The 14,395-nt window shown below is 40.7% G+C and overlaps 1 protein-coding gene across 8 annotated transcripts in view; it reads left to right on the plus strand.

Moving 5' to 3' along the window:
- Window positions 1–14,395, plus strand: part of NAV3 (neuron navigator 3) — a 463,204-nt gene that overhangs the window by 424,789 nt on the left and 24,020 nt on the right. For 6 of the 8 annotated variants that reach the window (XM_035127692.2, XM_035127685.2, XM_060279675.1 and 3 more), the window contains 6 exons: window positions 2,414–2,497; window positions 4,338–4,449; window positions 6,926–7,047; window positions 7,699–7,719; window positions 8,871–9,043; window positions 12,810–12,963. In XM_035127692.2, coding sequence (XP_034983583.2) covers window positions 2,414–2,497; window positions 4,338–4,449; window positions 6,926–7,047; window positions 7,699–7,719; window positions 8,871–9,043; window positions 12,810–12,963 — 666 coding nt within the window. The remainder of the gene's footprint in view (window positions 1–2,413; window positions 2,498–4,337; window positions 4,450–6,925; window positions 7,048–7,698; window positions 7,720–8,870; window positions 9,044–12,809; window positions 12,964–14,395) is intronic. The other 2 variants (XM_035127687.2, XM_035127688.2) reach the window with 1 other exon arrangement.

Genomic DNA, 14,395 nt, shown 5'->3' on the forward strand with positions numbered 1-14,395 from the left:
GAACTCATTAAAAATATTTCCAGCTGTTGCTGGGAAAAAAAACAAAATCCATACCATGCAAATAGCCCTGAGAAGAAAGTCCAAAAGAGGTTGGGCCTGTCATTGCCACCCACATCACCTCTTGTGGCAGAGTAATCGAAATTTATAATACCTAGAACATTCTTGCACGATTAAGTGGTCCACACAGTACCTGGGTTGGACTGATTCTCAAGTTATTTAGGGCTTTTAAAGTTAAACAAGCTCTTTGAGCCATGCTAAAAAAATGGACTTGAAACTAGGGATATGCATGAGATGTGGACAAATCCTAAGCTCATCTAGGGGTTGACTCAGAGTAATTTTGGGCTTGTCTGAGATGAAGCAGGGTTTGCACAAGGTAGCTCAATGCTTTGCTGGCCTTTGATGATCAATATTATATGCAAACATCAACTAAAAGTAGTAGGTCTTGCTTATTTTAAGGAATAGTGCTAAGATAGGGGTGCTGAGGGAAGGGAGAGCAAACATCCGAGTGGGAGAAGGCCAGAGATTGGTGAATACTGGCTTATACTTGGAACCAGTGTAATTATTTCAGAACTGATGAACCATAGTTCTGATCCCACGTAGTAATCTTGCCACTATACTTTGATGCAACCATGGTTTCCAAACAGACTGGCCTCTCCAACAAAGAGGGGAGATCACACAAATAAAGACTTCATATTCCTGGATATGCCTTGAGTGTTTGGTTCACATTATTTTCGTGGTATAAAGAGGTGAGGCACCTTTCCAGTAGGTATTATGGGACCAGGTTTTATTCATTGAAAAGCATTCAGTTTTAAGAACAGCAGCACAGGAAGTGGATTCAGATGGTCATAATATACAAGACTGCAGTTATCATATAGTTTCCTGCCTAACATGTCCACTTGCCTTAAGATGACCTTTCCTTCAGCCTCAAAATGCTTGTTAGTTGTCAGTGAAAATAAAATTCTCATCTTATGTTATCTTCTTCTGAGCGGACTTTTTCAACCCAACTCGTGCATATTTAAAGCAAGCAACAGAAGCATAGCCAGTCTTCTTCCTGCTGTGGAACTATATTAATATTTCACACTATGATTGTTTTCTGTATCTGAGGGGGTTTTCATACTTGCTGTGCTATCAAATTCGACCCTCCCCCCTTTAAAATGCTTTATTAGTTTGGAAAGTGCATACAAAATATATTTAGCCAATAACCAAACATAAAAATAGACACATGTATCCCTTCTGCACACAATTATTGGTCCATTATTGGTTCTTTTAAACTGGCTTCCTGGATAAAGCAAAATGGGTGGGGGAAGTCTTCTGAATGCACATTTTAGAGGAAGGGCAAAATGGGAAAGCAACAGTAGAGGATGCATTTTGAATTGGATTCGTTTTATCTGGTGATTAAGTTGCTGTTATTGTAATCATTAAATACACACTTTAGGCAGAACCATGACATTCACTCTCTCCCCCACCCCAAAATTTACTGGGCCTTGTGGATCGTAAAAATGCACCGAGGGGTTTCATCACTTTTTTGCAGCAGGTAACCCTTTAAAGCGTTTCATGTGAATGTTTCATACAGGCAGCCGTGCACCCTGGCGGTTTCTATTTTCTTGTTTTCCCTTCTCTTTTTAAACTTTTTGCTGTGCCTGGGGTGGCAAAAATTGAATTTTGTGGCTGCTGCTGCTGCTGTTGGTACTCCCAACTGCTGACTGCCATTCTTATTCCCCAGAAGGCCCCTGAATAAAGATATAACAATGTTCTGAGGAGGATTTGTAGAGCAAAATGCAGGTTCGTGAACTTTGGAATGCTTGAAAGATGTTTTAAATTTTTTCCAAAAAGCAGGGGTGATGCCCTACTGTCAATAGGTCGGGGGGGGGGGAACCTTCCAAGAAATTCACTTGACAAATCTTTCCAACAGTTTTGGGTGCTCCTTTAGGAACCCCAAAACCATTTCTAGCAGAAACTAGAAACACTGAACTTTTGGCAGACCTCTAGTTTGGAGTAGGGCACAATTAACTACGGTGCTGCCATATTTAAGGGTTGCTATTCTATAGCAAGTTCAGGTGAAACATGCTCTTGTTAAAGAATGCCCAAATAATTCTACTGGGCAAAGCATCACAACTGTACAATTGATCTGGTATTGCCCCAAAGCCACAGAATTCTACAAAGAAACTGGAATTGACACTGTGTACTATGGACAGTTGGGAGTAGCATCTGCCTCATGCAAATAGGAAAGTGCAAGGAGGTTGGAGAACGATTAGGAATTTAAATAGAAGTAACTTTTGATGGCGATGGCCATGTAGGGTTTTGTGTTTTCTTTAAGCAGAAGTACATTCAAGCATATTGTATAGATTTTGTAAAGTGCATTTGAAACCTATTGACATTTGACTGACTCCCCACCACCTCATCTTCTTCACAGGCCCATCTCGTAGCAGCTTTTGAAAAGAGCTTAGGAAATATGACGGGCCGGCTGCAAAGCCTAACAATGACAGCTGAACAAAAGGTATGTTAGAAACAGCAGATGCTTTAATGTGGAAAACAGTTCTTGGTTTATATTAAAGTTTGTATTGAAGGCTGAATGAAAGGACAGCTGTAAGAATAAACAGGCGGGTGCATCAATTTTATTTTTTTTATGACTATCGATGCTTCGTGAAAGCTCAATAAGAATAACATTGCACACCATCAGATTTAGCCAAGCTATATCAGAGGGCAGTGTGATGATAAAATCTTTCATTTCCAGGTTTTAATTAAAACATTTGTGACTCTGAATTTAATCTGTATTGAAAGATTAAGCAACAAAAGGTGGTCATAAACCAAGTGGAGTGCTTGTTTCAGTCTGCCAGCATTGTCAGAACGCTAAATTTTAGACAGAAGACGTATTACAAAGATAGAAAAACAAGCCAATAGCAAGTGTTATCTTGGAGCAGCTGGGGCTGGATTTGGTTTTGACTTTGCTTGTTTTGCAATACTTTTAAGTCAGGGTTGGGAAACTGGTGGATCAAGTCCTCATCTCCATAGGCCCTCCTGTCTGTCAATCATTGAAAACAAACAAGAGAGCCAAAAAAGTGTGGACAGTGCTTTCCTAATGCTGAATGTGATTTCATACCATTTGGACAGAAACATCAAAGCTACAAGTTGCAGAAAAGAATTAGCAGGGTCCTCCATTGAAAAGTGCAGAAGGATGAATGAATGCTGCTCAAATTGATGGTTTCATGATAGGTAGAATGTTTATGTGTGTGAGATTATAGTTTTTTTTCTTAATTTATGATTTTAATGATGTATTTATTTAGTCCTGGGACCATTTGTTGAGGAGCAGATTATTAATACTGTAAACAAAATAACTGGAAAATGAAATTAAAGCAAAGCAAAGCAAAGGCAAAATAACCTCTTGTTTCCAATTAAGACATGTGCGAGGATCAAGTTCATTAGTTTCTCTTGTGCTGTGACTATGTACTCAATTTGGCTGCCCCTGTAGGGATAGGCTATGACAGATCTCAGGCTTGTAGGATCTATTTTGTCTGCTAGTAGATCCCTAGGGACCATCAAGTAGGACCAGTAGGGGAGAAAAGTAACTGGGGAAGAAGCCAGATGCAAAGCAGTGGCTTGGTCGTAATACCAAGGTGGTTGTGGTAATACCAATTACTTCCTATAAATTGTACATTGAGATAACCTTTGTGCAGATCCACACCAAAGTTACTACAGACCAGGGATCTACTACAAATCCACCTTCTGCCTAAGGACACACAAGTGAACCACTGCAATAACAATAATTTCTCAAAAGGAATTTCATCCAGTTTGATCTTTTCATCTTCTATAAAGCTTCAGGCTTCCTTTCTCAAAGAGATTATAGCACTGGCACTGACTTCAATAAGCTTTCCCAGACATTTGAGCATATAAGCTTTTCTTTTTCCGTGTTGCTGCTAAGGTTAAATTCCTTCAGTAGCTTTAATCCGCATTATAGAAAATGAGAACTAGAAACAGAAATGTTAAATGCAGTTTAAATTAAAACTGTGCATTACATTTGTTAAAACCATCCCCTACCAAGTGAAAAGATGAGTTACATTGCTTCATTTCATAAGAAACCGAATACATTTTAATAGATGTTTGTATTTTTTTTTTCAAAATTATTGGTATGCAGTATTTTATAGAGATAACTAGCTTCTAACCTGATGGTTCTGACATACTGTATTAGCTGAGTTGAAAAGCATATGTGATGCCTAATTGTCACCTGAATTTCTCCCAAATTGCAATGCAAAAAGTGCATTTTGACCCCAGTGGGGTGTGTGTGTGTGGAAACCATCATTAGTCTGATACTTTTGTGACTTTTTCTACTGTTCCCAAAGGAATCGGAACTTATAGAACTACGAGAAACCATTGAAATGCTGAAAGCCCAGAACTCAGCTGCACAGGCTGCTATTCAAGGAGCTTTGAATGGCCCAGACCACACTCATAAAGGTATGGATTGCTGCTGTTTTTTCCCTTGGAACTCATTTTTGTCCCAAAGAAGTGCTAAGCTACTGGCTTTCTGTTGTTTGGAAGAATAGCCTCTCTCTCAAGTTTTGAGCTAGTTGTATTTGTGGTGTTTCCACTAGTGCTGTGTGCCAAATCCTGTCCTCCAGTTTCTCAAAACTTTTCTTCCTCTGCAAAGCAATATTTTTCTCCCTCTTTCCCAGAGTACTTTAGAATTCATTCTTTGGTTGGTGCAGGGTTGAGCTTACTCTATTGCTGCAAGGTGGCCATGGGTGGTGTGTTTCTTCCTCTTTCCATTCAACTTCTATCCAGCACTCTGAAGTCTGCCTGGTTGCCTGCCCTTGCTAATCTGAAAATACATCAGGGGAGTCCACTAAGCTTTAATTGAAGCATGGTAGCCTGAGAGTCTGGCTACCAAGTACTTAAGATTGGTACACCTGTCGCTTTAATAATAAAAAATACTGCACTTAAAAGGAATGAACAACTATCAGACGCAAAGTAGGCAGCCTGCCCACCTTCCCATACTTACAGGAAAGCCCAGCTGCTGAGGATGTCATGGGGTTTTCAGGAAACCTGGGCACCCAGGAAGGCTGCAGAGTGCAGATCACTGGAGAGATGATTGGTACAGTGAAATAAAGGACACTCACAGCAGCCTCCCTTGGCCACCTTGAAAGTAAGGTAAGCTCAAAACAAAACAAAACAAAAAATCCCACTGTTGAAAACTGCACTGAAAATTTCCCTCCCCTTTTGACATTTATCTTAGTTTCTTTTGTTATTAATTGACGGAGAATGACTGAAAAACATGTAGGATAAATTTTCAGTCACAAGAACACATAGGCTAATAGTTATTAGAGACTTATTACAGAATTTTCAGGACAGAAATAGTTTCCACAGCTGGAAAACTTCCATGTGTCATTTATACACCACAGAATTATATGACTTCTCTTGAGGAATTGGTCACTGGCTAAGGCTTGATAAGCCCTTTTAATGCTCTTCTGCATGTGCACCTTGTGCATAGCAGTGGGAAAATGTTCCAGCCAAAATAAATTAGTTTTAAGTCATAGCCGTACCTTGGAAGTCTAACAGAATCCATTCTGGAAGTCCAACTTCTGAAACATTCAAAAACCAAAGCGTAGCTTCCAATTGGCTGCAGGAGCTTCCTGCACTCAATCGGAAGCTGTAGAAGCCGCCTCGGAAGTTTGGCTTCGGCAAAACGATCGCAAACCGGAACACTCACTCCCGGGTTTGCAGCGTTCGGGAGCCAAGCCGTTTGATAACGAAGGTACCACTGTACTGCTGTGTTCTTTCCACAATTCACAATTAGAGATTGAACAATAAGTATAAGAATGTTTTCATGGTAGAAGTTCTTCTGATTTTGGAAGAACTTCTGTGTTGCTTAGGTCCTGATCCCCACTATCAGGGCCGTCTTACCCATAGGCGCTAGTGGTGCGGAGTTTTGGAGGGCGCCAGGCGAGAGTCCTGGGAACACCGAACGAGCGTGCTGAGTGAGCAAGTGTGTGTGTGCCACTCCTGCCGAGCATTGGCTTGTTTTTCCCCCTTTTAGCCTGCAGACGCTGAATTCTGTGGGGCGCCAGAAGGCTAAAAGGGAAACAAGCTTACACTCGGCGGGAGCAGCACGCGTGCCCTCACTCGCTTGGCACAGACCCGCTCGCTCATGCTCACTTGCCCAACAGGTTGAGGCACGGGTGCGTGCAGCACCCCTACTGCTAGCCATCTTTGTCTTTGAGCTGGGCATCAGGCGCTGTGGATCTCCATGGGGCTGGCTCCTCCAGCTCACTCACCACTCACGCCTGCCTCTGCCATGCCACGCTGAAGCAGTGCCATGGCTGGAGCCTCTGCCTGCTGTGGTCACCGTGGCACAAAGCAGCCAGCTGAGCCGGGAGGCACCGCGTCCAGCCTCCACCTCTGTCCCACTGGAGGAGCCGCCCTCCAGTCGCTGCCTGCCTCCTCCAGCCCCGCAAGCTGGGTGCGTCGCCGGCAGTGCCGTCCCGTCCCAAGAGGCTTCCTTCCTCCGCTGCTGCTGGTGTTCCCTCCCTAAAAAACAGTCGACAATTCTGGGAAACCAGGGGGGCGGGCAGAGAGATCTTTGCAACATGGTGCTGGATATATATAAGACGGCCCTGCCCAAAATTTAGTTGTCCAGGGTACTTGCTTCTTTCCATGCTGGTTGTTTCCACTCCACACGAAAGACACTGGCTAGGGAGATGGTTGCGACCAAATGGGTGGCGTTCTGCACTGAGAATGAGCGTCCCACCAGAAAAAAGTTTTTCCATAGTCACTTCTACAAGTAACAGTTTATTTGCATTTCCATATGGAATCCTATTTAGTTTCCACCAGAGCACTCAGTTTTAGTGGAATTTGGCATTCCATGACATTTTTAAACTCTATAAAATTGGGAATTAAGGCACTTCCAGATTTGTTTATTATTGTTATATTATAGATCTGCGAATACGGCGGCAACATTCCTCCGAAAGTGTTTCCAGCATCAACAGTGGAACCAGCCATTCAAGCATGGGCAGTGGTAATGATGCTGATTCAAAGAAAAAGAAAAAGAAAAACTGGGTAAGTGCTCTAGAGATTTAAATGTATTGAATAGACCAGGCATCCCCAAACTTCGGCTCTCCAGATGTTTTGGACTACAATTCCCACCTTCCCCAACCACTGGTCCTGTTAGCTAGGGATCATGGGAGTTGTAGGCCAAAACATCTGGAGGGCTGCAGTTTGGGGATGCCTGGAATAGACTTTTATATGGCTTCCTTCTTCATAGATAACACAATGGCACAAAAAATTAATCCTTATAGTGGTGCCCTTCTGTATAATTAGCTGTTGATAAGGCTGTGGCTAGTTAAATATGCATTTGTTTGCACCTAGTGAGGTATGAGCATTGGGAAACAAAATATATTCAGATTGATGTGTAAGCATGTGAAAGCTTAAATATATAGATAGATACATCTAGTTTTCTCACTCATTCTATAAAATAGGTCAACTGTCTGGAATGCTTTAGAAAGAAAGCCAATGGAAATGTTTTAAAGATGGATAAATATAAAGTGAATAACATACACCTATCACAAGGGCTTCAGATTTTAGTGAAATAATGGAGAATTTACTTTTGTTGTTTAAAATATGTTTATTACGCAGGTAATATTTTAAAAATACTGATTCCAACTTCATTCCCTTGATTTGTAATTGCACACTCTTTCATGTTTCTGCAAGGTGAACTCTAGAGGAAGTGAGGTGAATATAAATCCCTGGAAAATTTGGCATGCATCTCAAAGAACTCTATCTTGGCATGATTGCTATTCATTTTGGCAGTAGGCTTTTGTACCCTTCTAAAACAAATTATTCTTTATGTCTCCTTAGTTTTTTCTCTATTCATTTTACCTCCAACTTTGAAATCTAGAAAGGGGGAGTGTCGCCAAAATCCATTTCTTTCTTATTAGAACTCATAAAGTAGAATGAATATAAATTATGGTAACTCAATCAGTACTTACACTCCCTGCTCTTGAACTAATATTCATAGAACAAAGTGATTATGTGCTCCAATGTTTAGTAGAAGAAACATTTGGGAAATCAAAGCAACTATTTGGGGGAGGGGGGGAACACACTCTTTTCCTCTGTATTAATAACTTGTGTGTTCATAAGACGCTTTTGACAACTCAAAAATAACTGCATAGTGCTCATTGCAGCCATAACATTTGCCATCTCTACTCCTGAAATAAATGGCTCTTTGGCTATTCTGTCCCTTTCAATAATGGATAAAAAAGAACTTCTAGAGCAAAAAAAGCAGTGCTTATGCATATGAACTTGCTTCTTTAAAACAGAACTGCAGCAAATACCTCCTCTTTCCCCAACCCTTTCAGCTTCTTGTCAGCAAAAAGGCAACATCATATAACAGCTTAAAATATGCTTATTTCTGATCCATGCTACTGTAGAAATAATAGGGTCAAACCTCTAAAGAAAGAAAAAACAATTTTGTATAAATGATGCACAAAATCACATTGATTGGAATGTCTTCTGAAAGTCAATAATTTTTAAACAACGTGGCTATTTAAGATCAGTCACCTTAATGGGAATGTCAGAGGAAAGGGATTTCCACAGGAGGTGTAGGGTTTTAAATGAGCATCTGTTTAGCTGTACCACTTGATCCTGTACCTTTTCCATAGCGTTCAATGTTTGCGCTGTGCTCACTTGATTTTTTAAAAAACACTCTATTGTGTTCTTAAAGATACTGTGTTGCACATGTTAATACCCTGCTTAATCTATACACTTAACCACAGGCAGTGGCTAGATTAGCATCTGCAAACTAACTTTTCCACAAAACGTAAAGTGAACCAAATGATCGGAGATAATCCAAATAAACCTAAATTTTCTTTCTTTTTTCCTAGCTAAGAAGTTCGTTCAAACAGGCCTTTGGGAAGAAGAAGTCCACAAAGCCTCCTTCCTCACATTCTGATATAGAAGAAGTCACAGATTCATCTCTTCCATCCTCACCCAAGTTACCCCACAGTTCCGGAGATTGTGGGTCTACATCAATAAAGCCATCCCAATCGGCCTCCGCGTATGTTTTCCCTCTTTCTAGTCATTTGTTAAAGAAGCAATCTTCGATATAGTGATTGGTATTTCAGAAATACTGCCTCTGAACTTTCGATTCTGTACTTTCATTAATTGTTGCTTCTCAACCACTCTCTCGGTTAAGACCTTAATTTGCTGTTTAGAAAACAATCCCTTGGAAAATGTTACTTCTCATCCTGTGCATAGCTGTATTCAAACTGCACAGAGAGGAACTCTTGCTTCCATTGCTTTTCCACTTCATGCTACCTTGAAAAAAGCATTGATCTTGCATTCTTTTCCTTTCCATGTTTTATTGGTGAGGGGAGACATACCTGGCTCATGACTGTTCCCTGCCATTCTCCTTTTCTGCCCTCAAGGCACCTCTGCTATATATATATAAAACAATGTCACCTAAAAGACTATTGAATGCAACTTTGTAAGCTTTTGTGACAGAGCCCTTTTCATCCAAGTTTCCTTGGATGTTATACATACATACATACAAACAAATAAATTACATATATGAACACACACAAACATAAAAAGAGGAGAGGTCAAAGGCACAACAATTCAAGAGAAGATGTGTCACATAACTGCATAGGTGCCAAATTCTGGATTGAAAAATCCGGGATCAGCAGCGCCACGGCACCAGAAGTCGCTTCTACTCACTTCCGGACATGTGTAGAAGCGACTTCCGATGCAGCTGTGCCCATTTCCAAAATGTCCGTGGCACTGAAAGTCACTTTCCGCACTTAGGGAAGTGCGTAGAAGCGACTTCTGGCACTGCGGACATTTTGGAAATGGGCACAGCGGCATCGGAAGTTGCTTCTATGCATGTCCGGAAGTGCGTAGAAGCGACTTCTGGCACCGCTCTGCCCATTTCCAAAATGTCCGCAGCGCCAGAAGTGCGTAGAAGCGACTTCCGGTGCCGGCGCGGCACCAGAAGAACATGGCCGCTGGCAGCAGCTCCGTAATCCGGGGGAATACTGGGTATTTTGCCATTCGGGACACCTGCGGGAAATGGTTTCCCCGGGAAAAACGGGGTACTTGGCAGCTATGCATTACTGTACAAAATACACGAGGAAACAAGCTCCAGGCAACAGGGTGGAAGATGAAATCAGAGAGCATGTCTTCCAGTCCAAACAATTAATGAACTAGCAAAACAAGATGACCCGTGTCAAAAAGTACTTAAGCACTTCCTGTAGTGAGCCAGCTAATTCTTTATCAAGTTTCATTGTTACCACCACAAAATGCACATGGGTATTCTTGTTAGATGCTTGCAATTCCAATTAGCTAAGGTTTTGATCAAGTTACTGTACATCCTAAAGGCACAGCCAATAGTGCTTGCTGCTTGCAGGGTGTTCTATGGCTTGGCCAATCAAAATATAATATATTCTCAAAAATATTATTGCATCTAAACATCTGCTTTCCTAAATGATGTGTCTGCTTTTGCCTCCTAGTCTTCAAGTTAAGCATTTTAAAATGAGACTGGAACAGACTGGAGCGCACTCTCAGTCTTTTTATTTGCAGTCTGCCCATGTGTTTGGCTTGATAGTACTTGGGATAAATGTATGTAAGCTTTGGCATATTTTGCTTCTTTGATTTATCATTCCATTCACACCTTCCACACACAAAAAATCATTGTATTTTCATTCTGCTGTGTAGTGTGCTCCTTTTTGTTTTTGTTTTTTTTAGTTTGTTTCTTCCTTTGACCTGATCTCATTTTCTAAACCATTTCCTTTACTTTCTGTCACTTGCATCTGTCTGTCTATTGCGTGTATATGCAGGTCATCCCAAATCTGGGCTCCAAAGAAAAAGCAAAACGGTCACGTTATCTACAAACATAGATCCCGGTAAACTGGCATGTGGGGCTTGGAATTACATGTCTAAGAACTAGACTGAAGTGGTCCATTTGCCCTATCAATAGGCATTAACATTAACATTATAGCACTATCATACTGGATGTACACTAACATGTAATAATGTATGAATGGGTGGGGGGGCCTGTAGCCCCCATCAGTTCCAGCACGGCTAGAGGTCATGAATGATTGTCTGGTGGAGGGCCATAGGTTGCCCATCCTTGATATCTAATGCGTGGTATTGAAAAATTTGAGCAGTGTAAATGGATATTGTTCTAGCTTAGCACAGCTGTCACCCAAAGGACATGTTTCTATATGTTCATCTAGAAAAAATATGGCATATTTAAAAACTGAATTATCTTAATATGTATCTCACATGGTTTCAAAAAGGGGGCACGATCAATATTCACTTGCAAGGGCTTCTCATAATATTTTGCAACATGCATTTTTTTCATTTACTTGTGGAAAACTCTGCAATGTATGGAAGAGAATAGGGAGCCTCTTTGCCACTGAGCTATTGGATTGTGATTATATCCTCTTTCATAGCAAAAGAAAATAGCATCAAGACAGAGTAGAGTAGAGAACGTCACTTTTTTTAAAAAAAAATCAATTTGTCTCCACAAATAAGTTATTTTGCCTTTGCAGTTAGTTAGGAAAATATATATATAGGGGGAAAATTATATAGGGGGAAAATATAATATATTTATATTATGTATATGGGAAAAATATTTATATTGATAATATCATCTGTTCTGCAACTTAGTTCATATTTCTTGATAATATCATCTGTTCTGCAACTTAGTACATATGTAGAAATTGTAAGGGAAGGTGACACTGCAGTTGACTATACAGCCATGTGGAAACCATTGCTCCTGCAATGATCTGGTACAAGCAATGAGTATCCCTGGTTTCTCTCTTTGCTGATGGAGAGCCTGCATGATGGGACTGTTCCATATGATGAGTTCCCTCTTTGTGGCTTTCACTATGTGGAATCACTGCCAAAGAGAAGCGTTTCTCAGTAGTCTTCACAAGTAGTCTTCCTATGTTGCAGCAGCTGCGTGAAGACCGCTGAGAAACTCTCCCCTTAGGGGAAGTGATTACTGCATGTTTGAAATACTGATCATAGATCAAACTTCCATAGCATTTGTTACACCAGCCATCACCTTAAATGTAATAATATAGGGCTAGCCAATATGGTGCTGTCCAAATGTGGTTACTATAATAACTCCCATCATTCCTTATCTTTAGCCCTGTTGTCTGGGGCTAATATGGAAGTTGTAGCACAGCACCATCTGGAGGGCGCCATGTTTGCCAACCTTGCCATAATATATCAGTGGAAATGGTTCCCATATTCAGCTAGAAGTCAGGGGTTGAGTAGTCAAGTAACAGCTACCAGATGTGTAGTAATCAAGAGATAACAATGTGTGGGTAAAGCAGTCCTATACTTTTGCATTATACTTTACAGAGAACATAGCAAAGATAAACTAACTTCATTTCAGCTCCAATACTTTAATTTTAATCACTGCTATTTTGGAAGATGGTTAACAATTGCATTGCTTTCATGAAAAGTTAAATAAAGCTGCTACTGTTTGGGCAAATAAAAAGCAGCCCTTTCCTACTTTGGGAGGAGTGAAATAACCATGCATAATAATTATGCTTCGTACAAAAAGAAAATGTTAGAACTACTTAGGAAAGCTATAAAGGCAAGCTTATAATTTTATCTGGACATTTCCCCCCTTTTCATGTTTTTAAATTGAACCCATTCATGTAGTTTTGATGAAATTCTCTGTCTTGCTCCTAGAGAGTTACCAGCAGCAACCCTTTTTCTATTCTTTGATACAGAATAATAGCACGTTGCCTTCAGAAGCGAGCGTTCCTTTGATCTTCTGCCTCTCTACCTTTTCCAATTCTTTTTAGGATCTGCGAATGCACAGAGGCAGAGGCTGAAATAATTCTGCAGCTGAAAAATGAGCTCAGGGAAAAAGAGCTCAAGTTAACAGACATCCGTCTGGAGGCCCTCAGCTCAGCACACCATCTTGACCAGATTCGAGAAGCCATGAACCGCATGCAGGTCAGCATTACTCACATAAGCCATTTCCTCAAACCCCTGCTGCAGTCATCATGGGCTGAGCAGAGGCATGGAATGGGATCAATAGAAATAATGTAGCTGAGATTTTAGTGGGATTGAAAAATAATGTAATAAGTAACCGAATTAGACCGTAAGATTTATCTCTCTCTCTAAAAGGTACTATTTTGCTTAGTGTCCCTGTCTCAGTTATTGGCAGTGATCCCCCATAATTGTCTTTCCCACTGCAAAATGCTAGTAAGAGATAACCTACTCAGAAAAGAATCTGAGAGGCTTCTGCAGCTTTAGAAGACTGTTCACTGCTTCAGTAAGAATTACATCAAATTTTCAGGGCAGCTGAAGGTCTTCATTTGCCTCTTAATTTCTTGGTCCTACCATTTCCCATTTTTGCTATTTTACTCTGTAACATTTTTTTTCTAGTGGTCAAGCTTCCAATCTCGTAAACTGAGTCACAAAGTCTAGGAGGCAAACTAAGGTCTAGGGGCCGGAAGCGGCACAATCGCCTTCTCAATCTGGCCCACAGATGGTCTGGGAATCAGCGTGTTTTTACATGAGTGGAATGTGTCCTTTTATTTAAAATGCAACTCTGGGTTATTTGTGGGGCATAGGAATCTGTTCATCCCCCCCAAAAAAAATATATAGTCCAGCCCCCCACAAGGTCTGAGGGACAGTTGACCGGCCCCCTCTTGAAATAGTTTGCTGACCCCTGGTCTAGAAGATGCAAATGGTCATACTCTAAAGGGGTTGATAAAATGAACTAGCTGCTACACTGTTTCCCCAACATTTCCCCCTGTGGAGTCATGCAAGGAAATTAAGACCCAATTCCTGACACTAAAGATATATTTCTTTGAACTCAGCAGAGCTTGTAAGTAAGTCCATGAGTATTAAAATCAAATAGGCAGCTTTGTTTTACTTGAAGATGTTAGTTCCTATTAATGTTATGCTTCTGAAAAAGAAACTTCAATCTTCTTTTTATTGCTTCACCTATCATGCATTTTAAAGTGTTTGCTGTGATTGCAGCAATATGGTTAAAGTGTCAAATTAAAGCACCCTGTACAAAGTTTTGCTGAAAAATTAGTGTAACACAGGAGTGGATAATTGGCTGCCTTCAAGACTACAGTTCCCATCAACCCAAACAGCTTGGCCAGGAATGATGGGAGTTGTAGTTCAGCAACATCTGGAGGGTGATAGATTGGTCAATGCTGATTTATCCCAATGAAAGGACAAAAAGCAAATCAGTTTATTGGTGAGCTAAGCTGTTGTGATGCTGCAGAACTCTAGGTTTCTGGCTGCTGTGTTTTTAAATGAGTACGTGCAAGTTGTAAAATGGGTCACATGAAACACATTAGGAGCCTCAACAGGAGGAAAGGACACAATGCTGACTAGAATGTTAATGCCTAAGAGGAGGGTCAGATTA

The sequence above is a fragment of the Zootoca vivipara genome, chromosome 10 (assembly GCF_963506605.1).
Source record: "Zootoca vivipara chromosome 10, rZooViv1.1, whole genome shotgun sequence".
Taxonomy (NCBI): domain Eukaryota; kingdom Metazoa; phylum Chordata; class Lepidosauria; order Squamata; family Lacertidae; genus Zootoca; species Zootoca vivipara.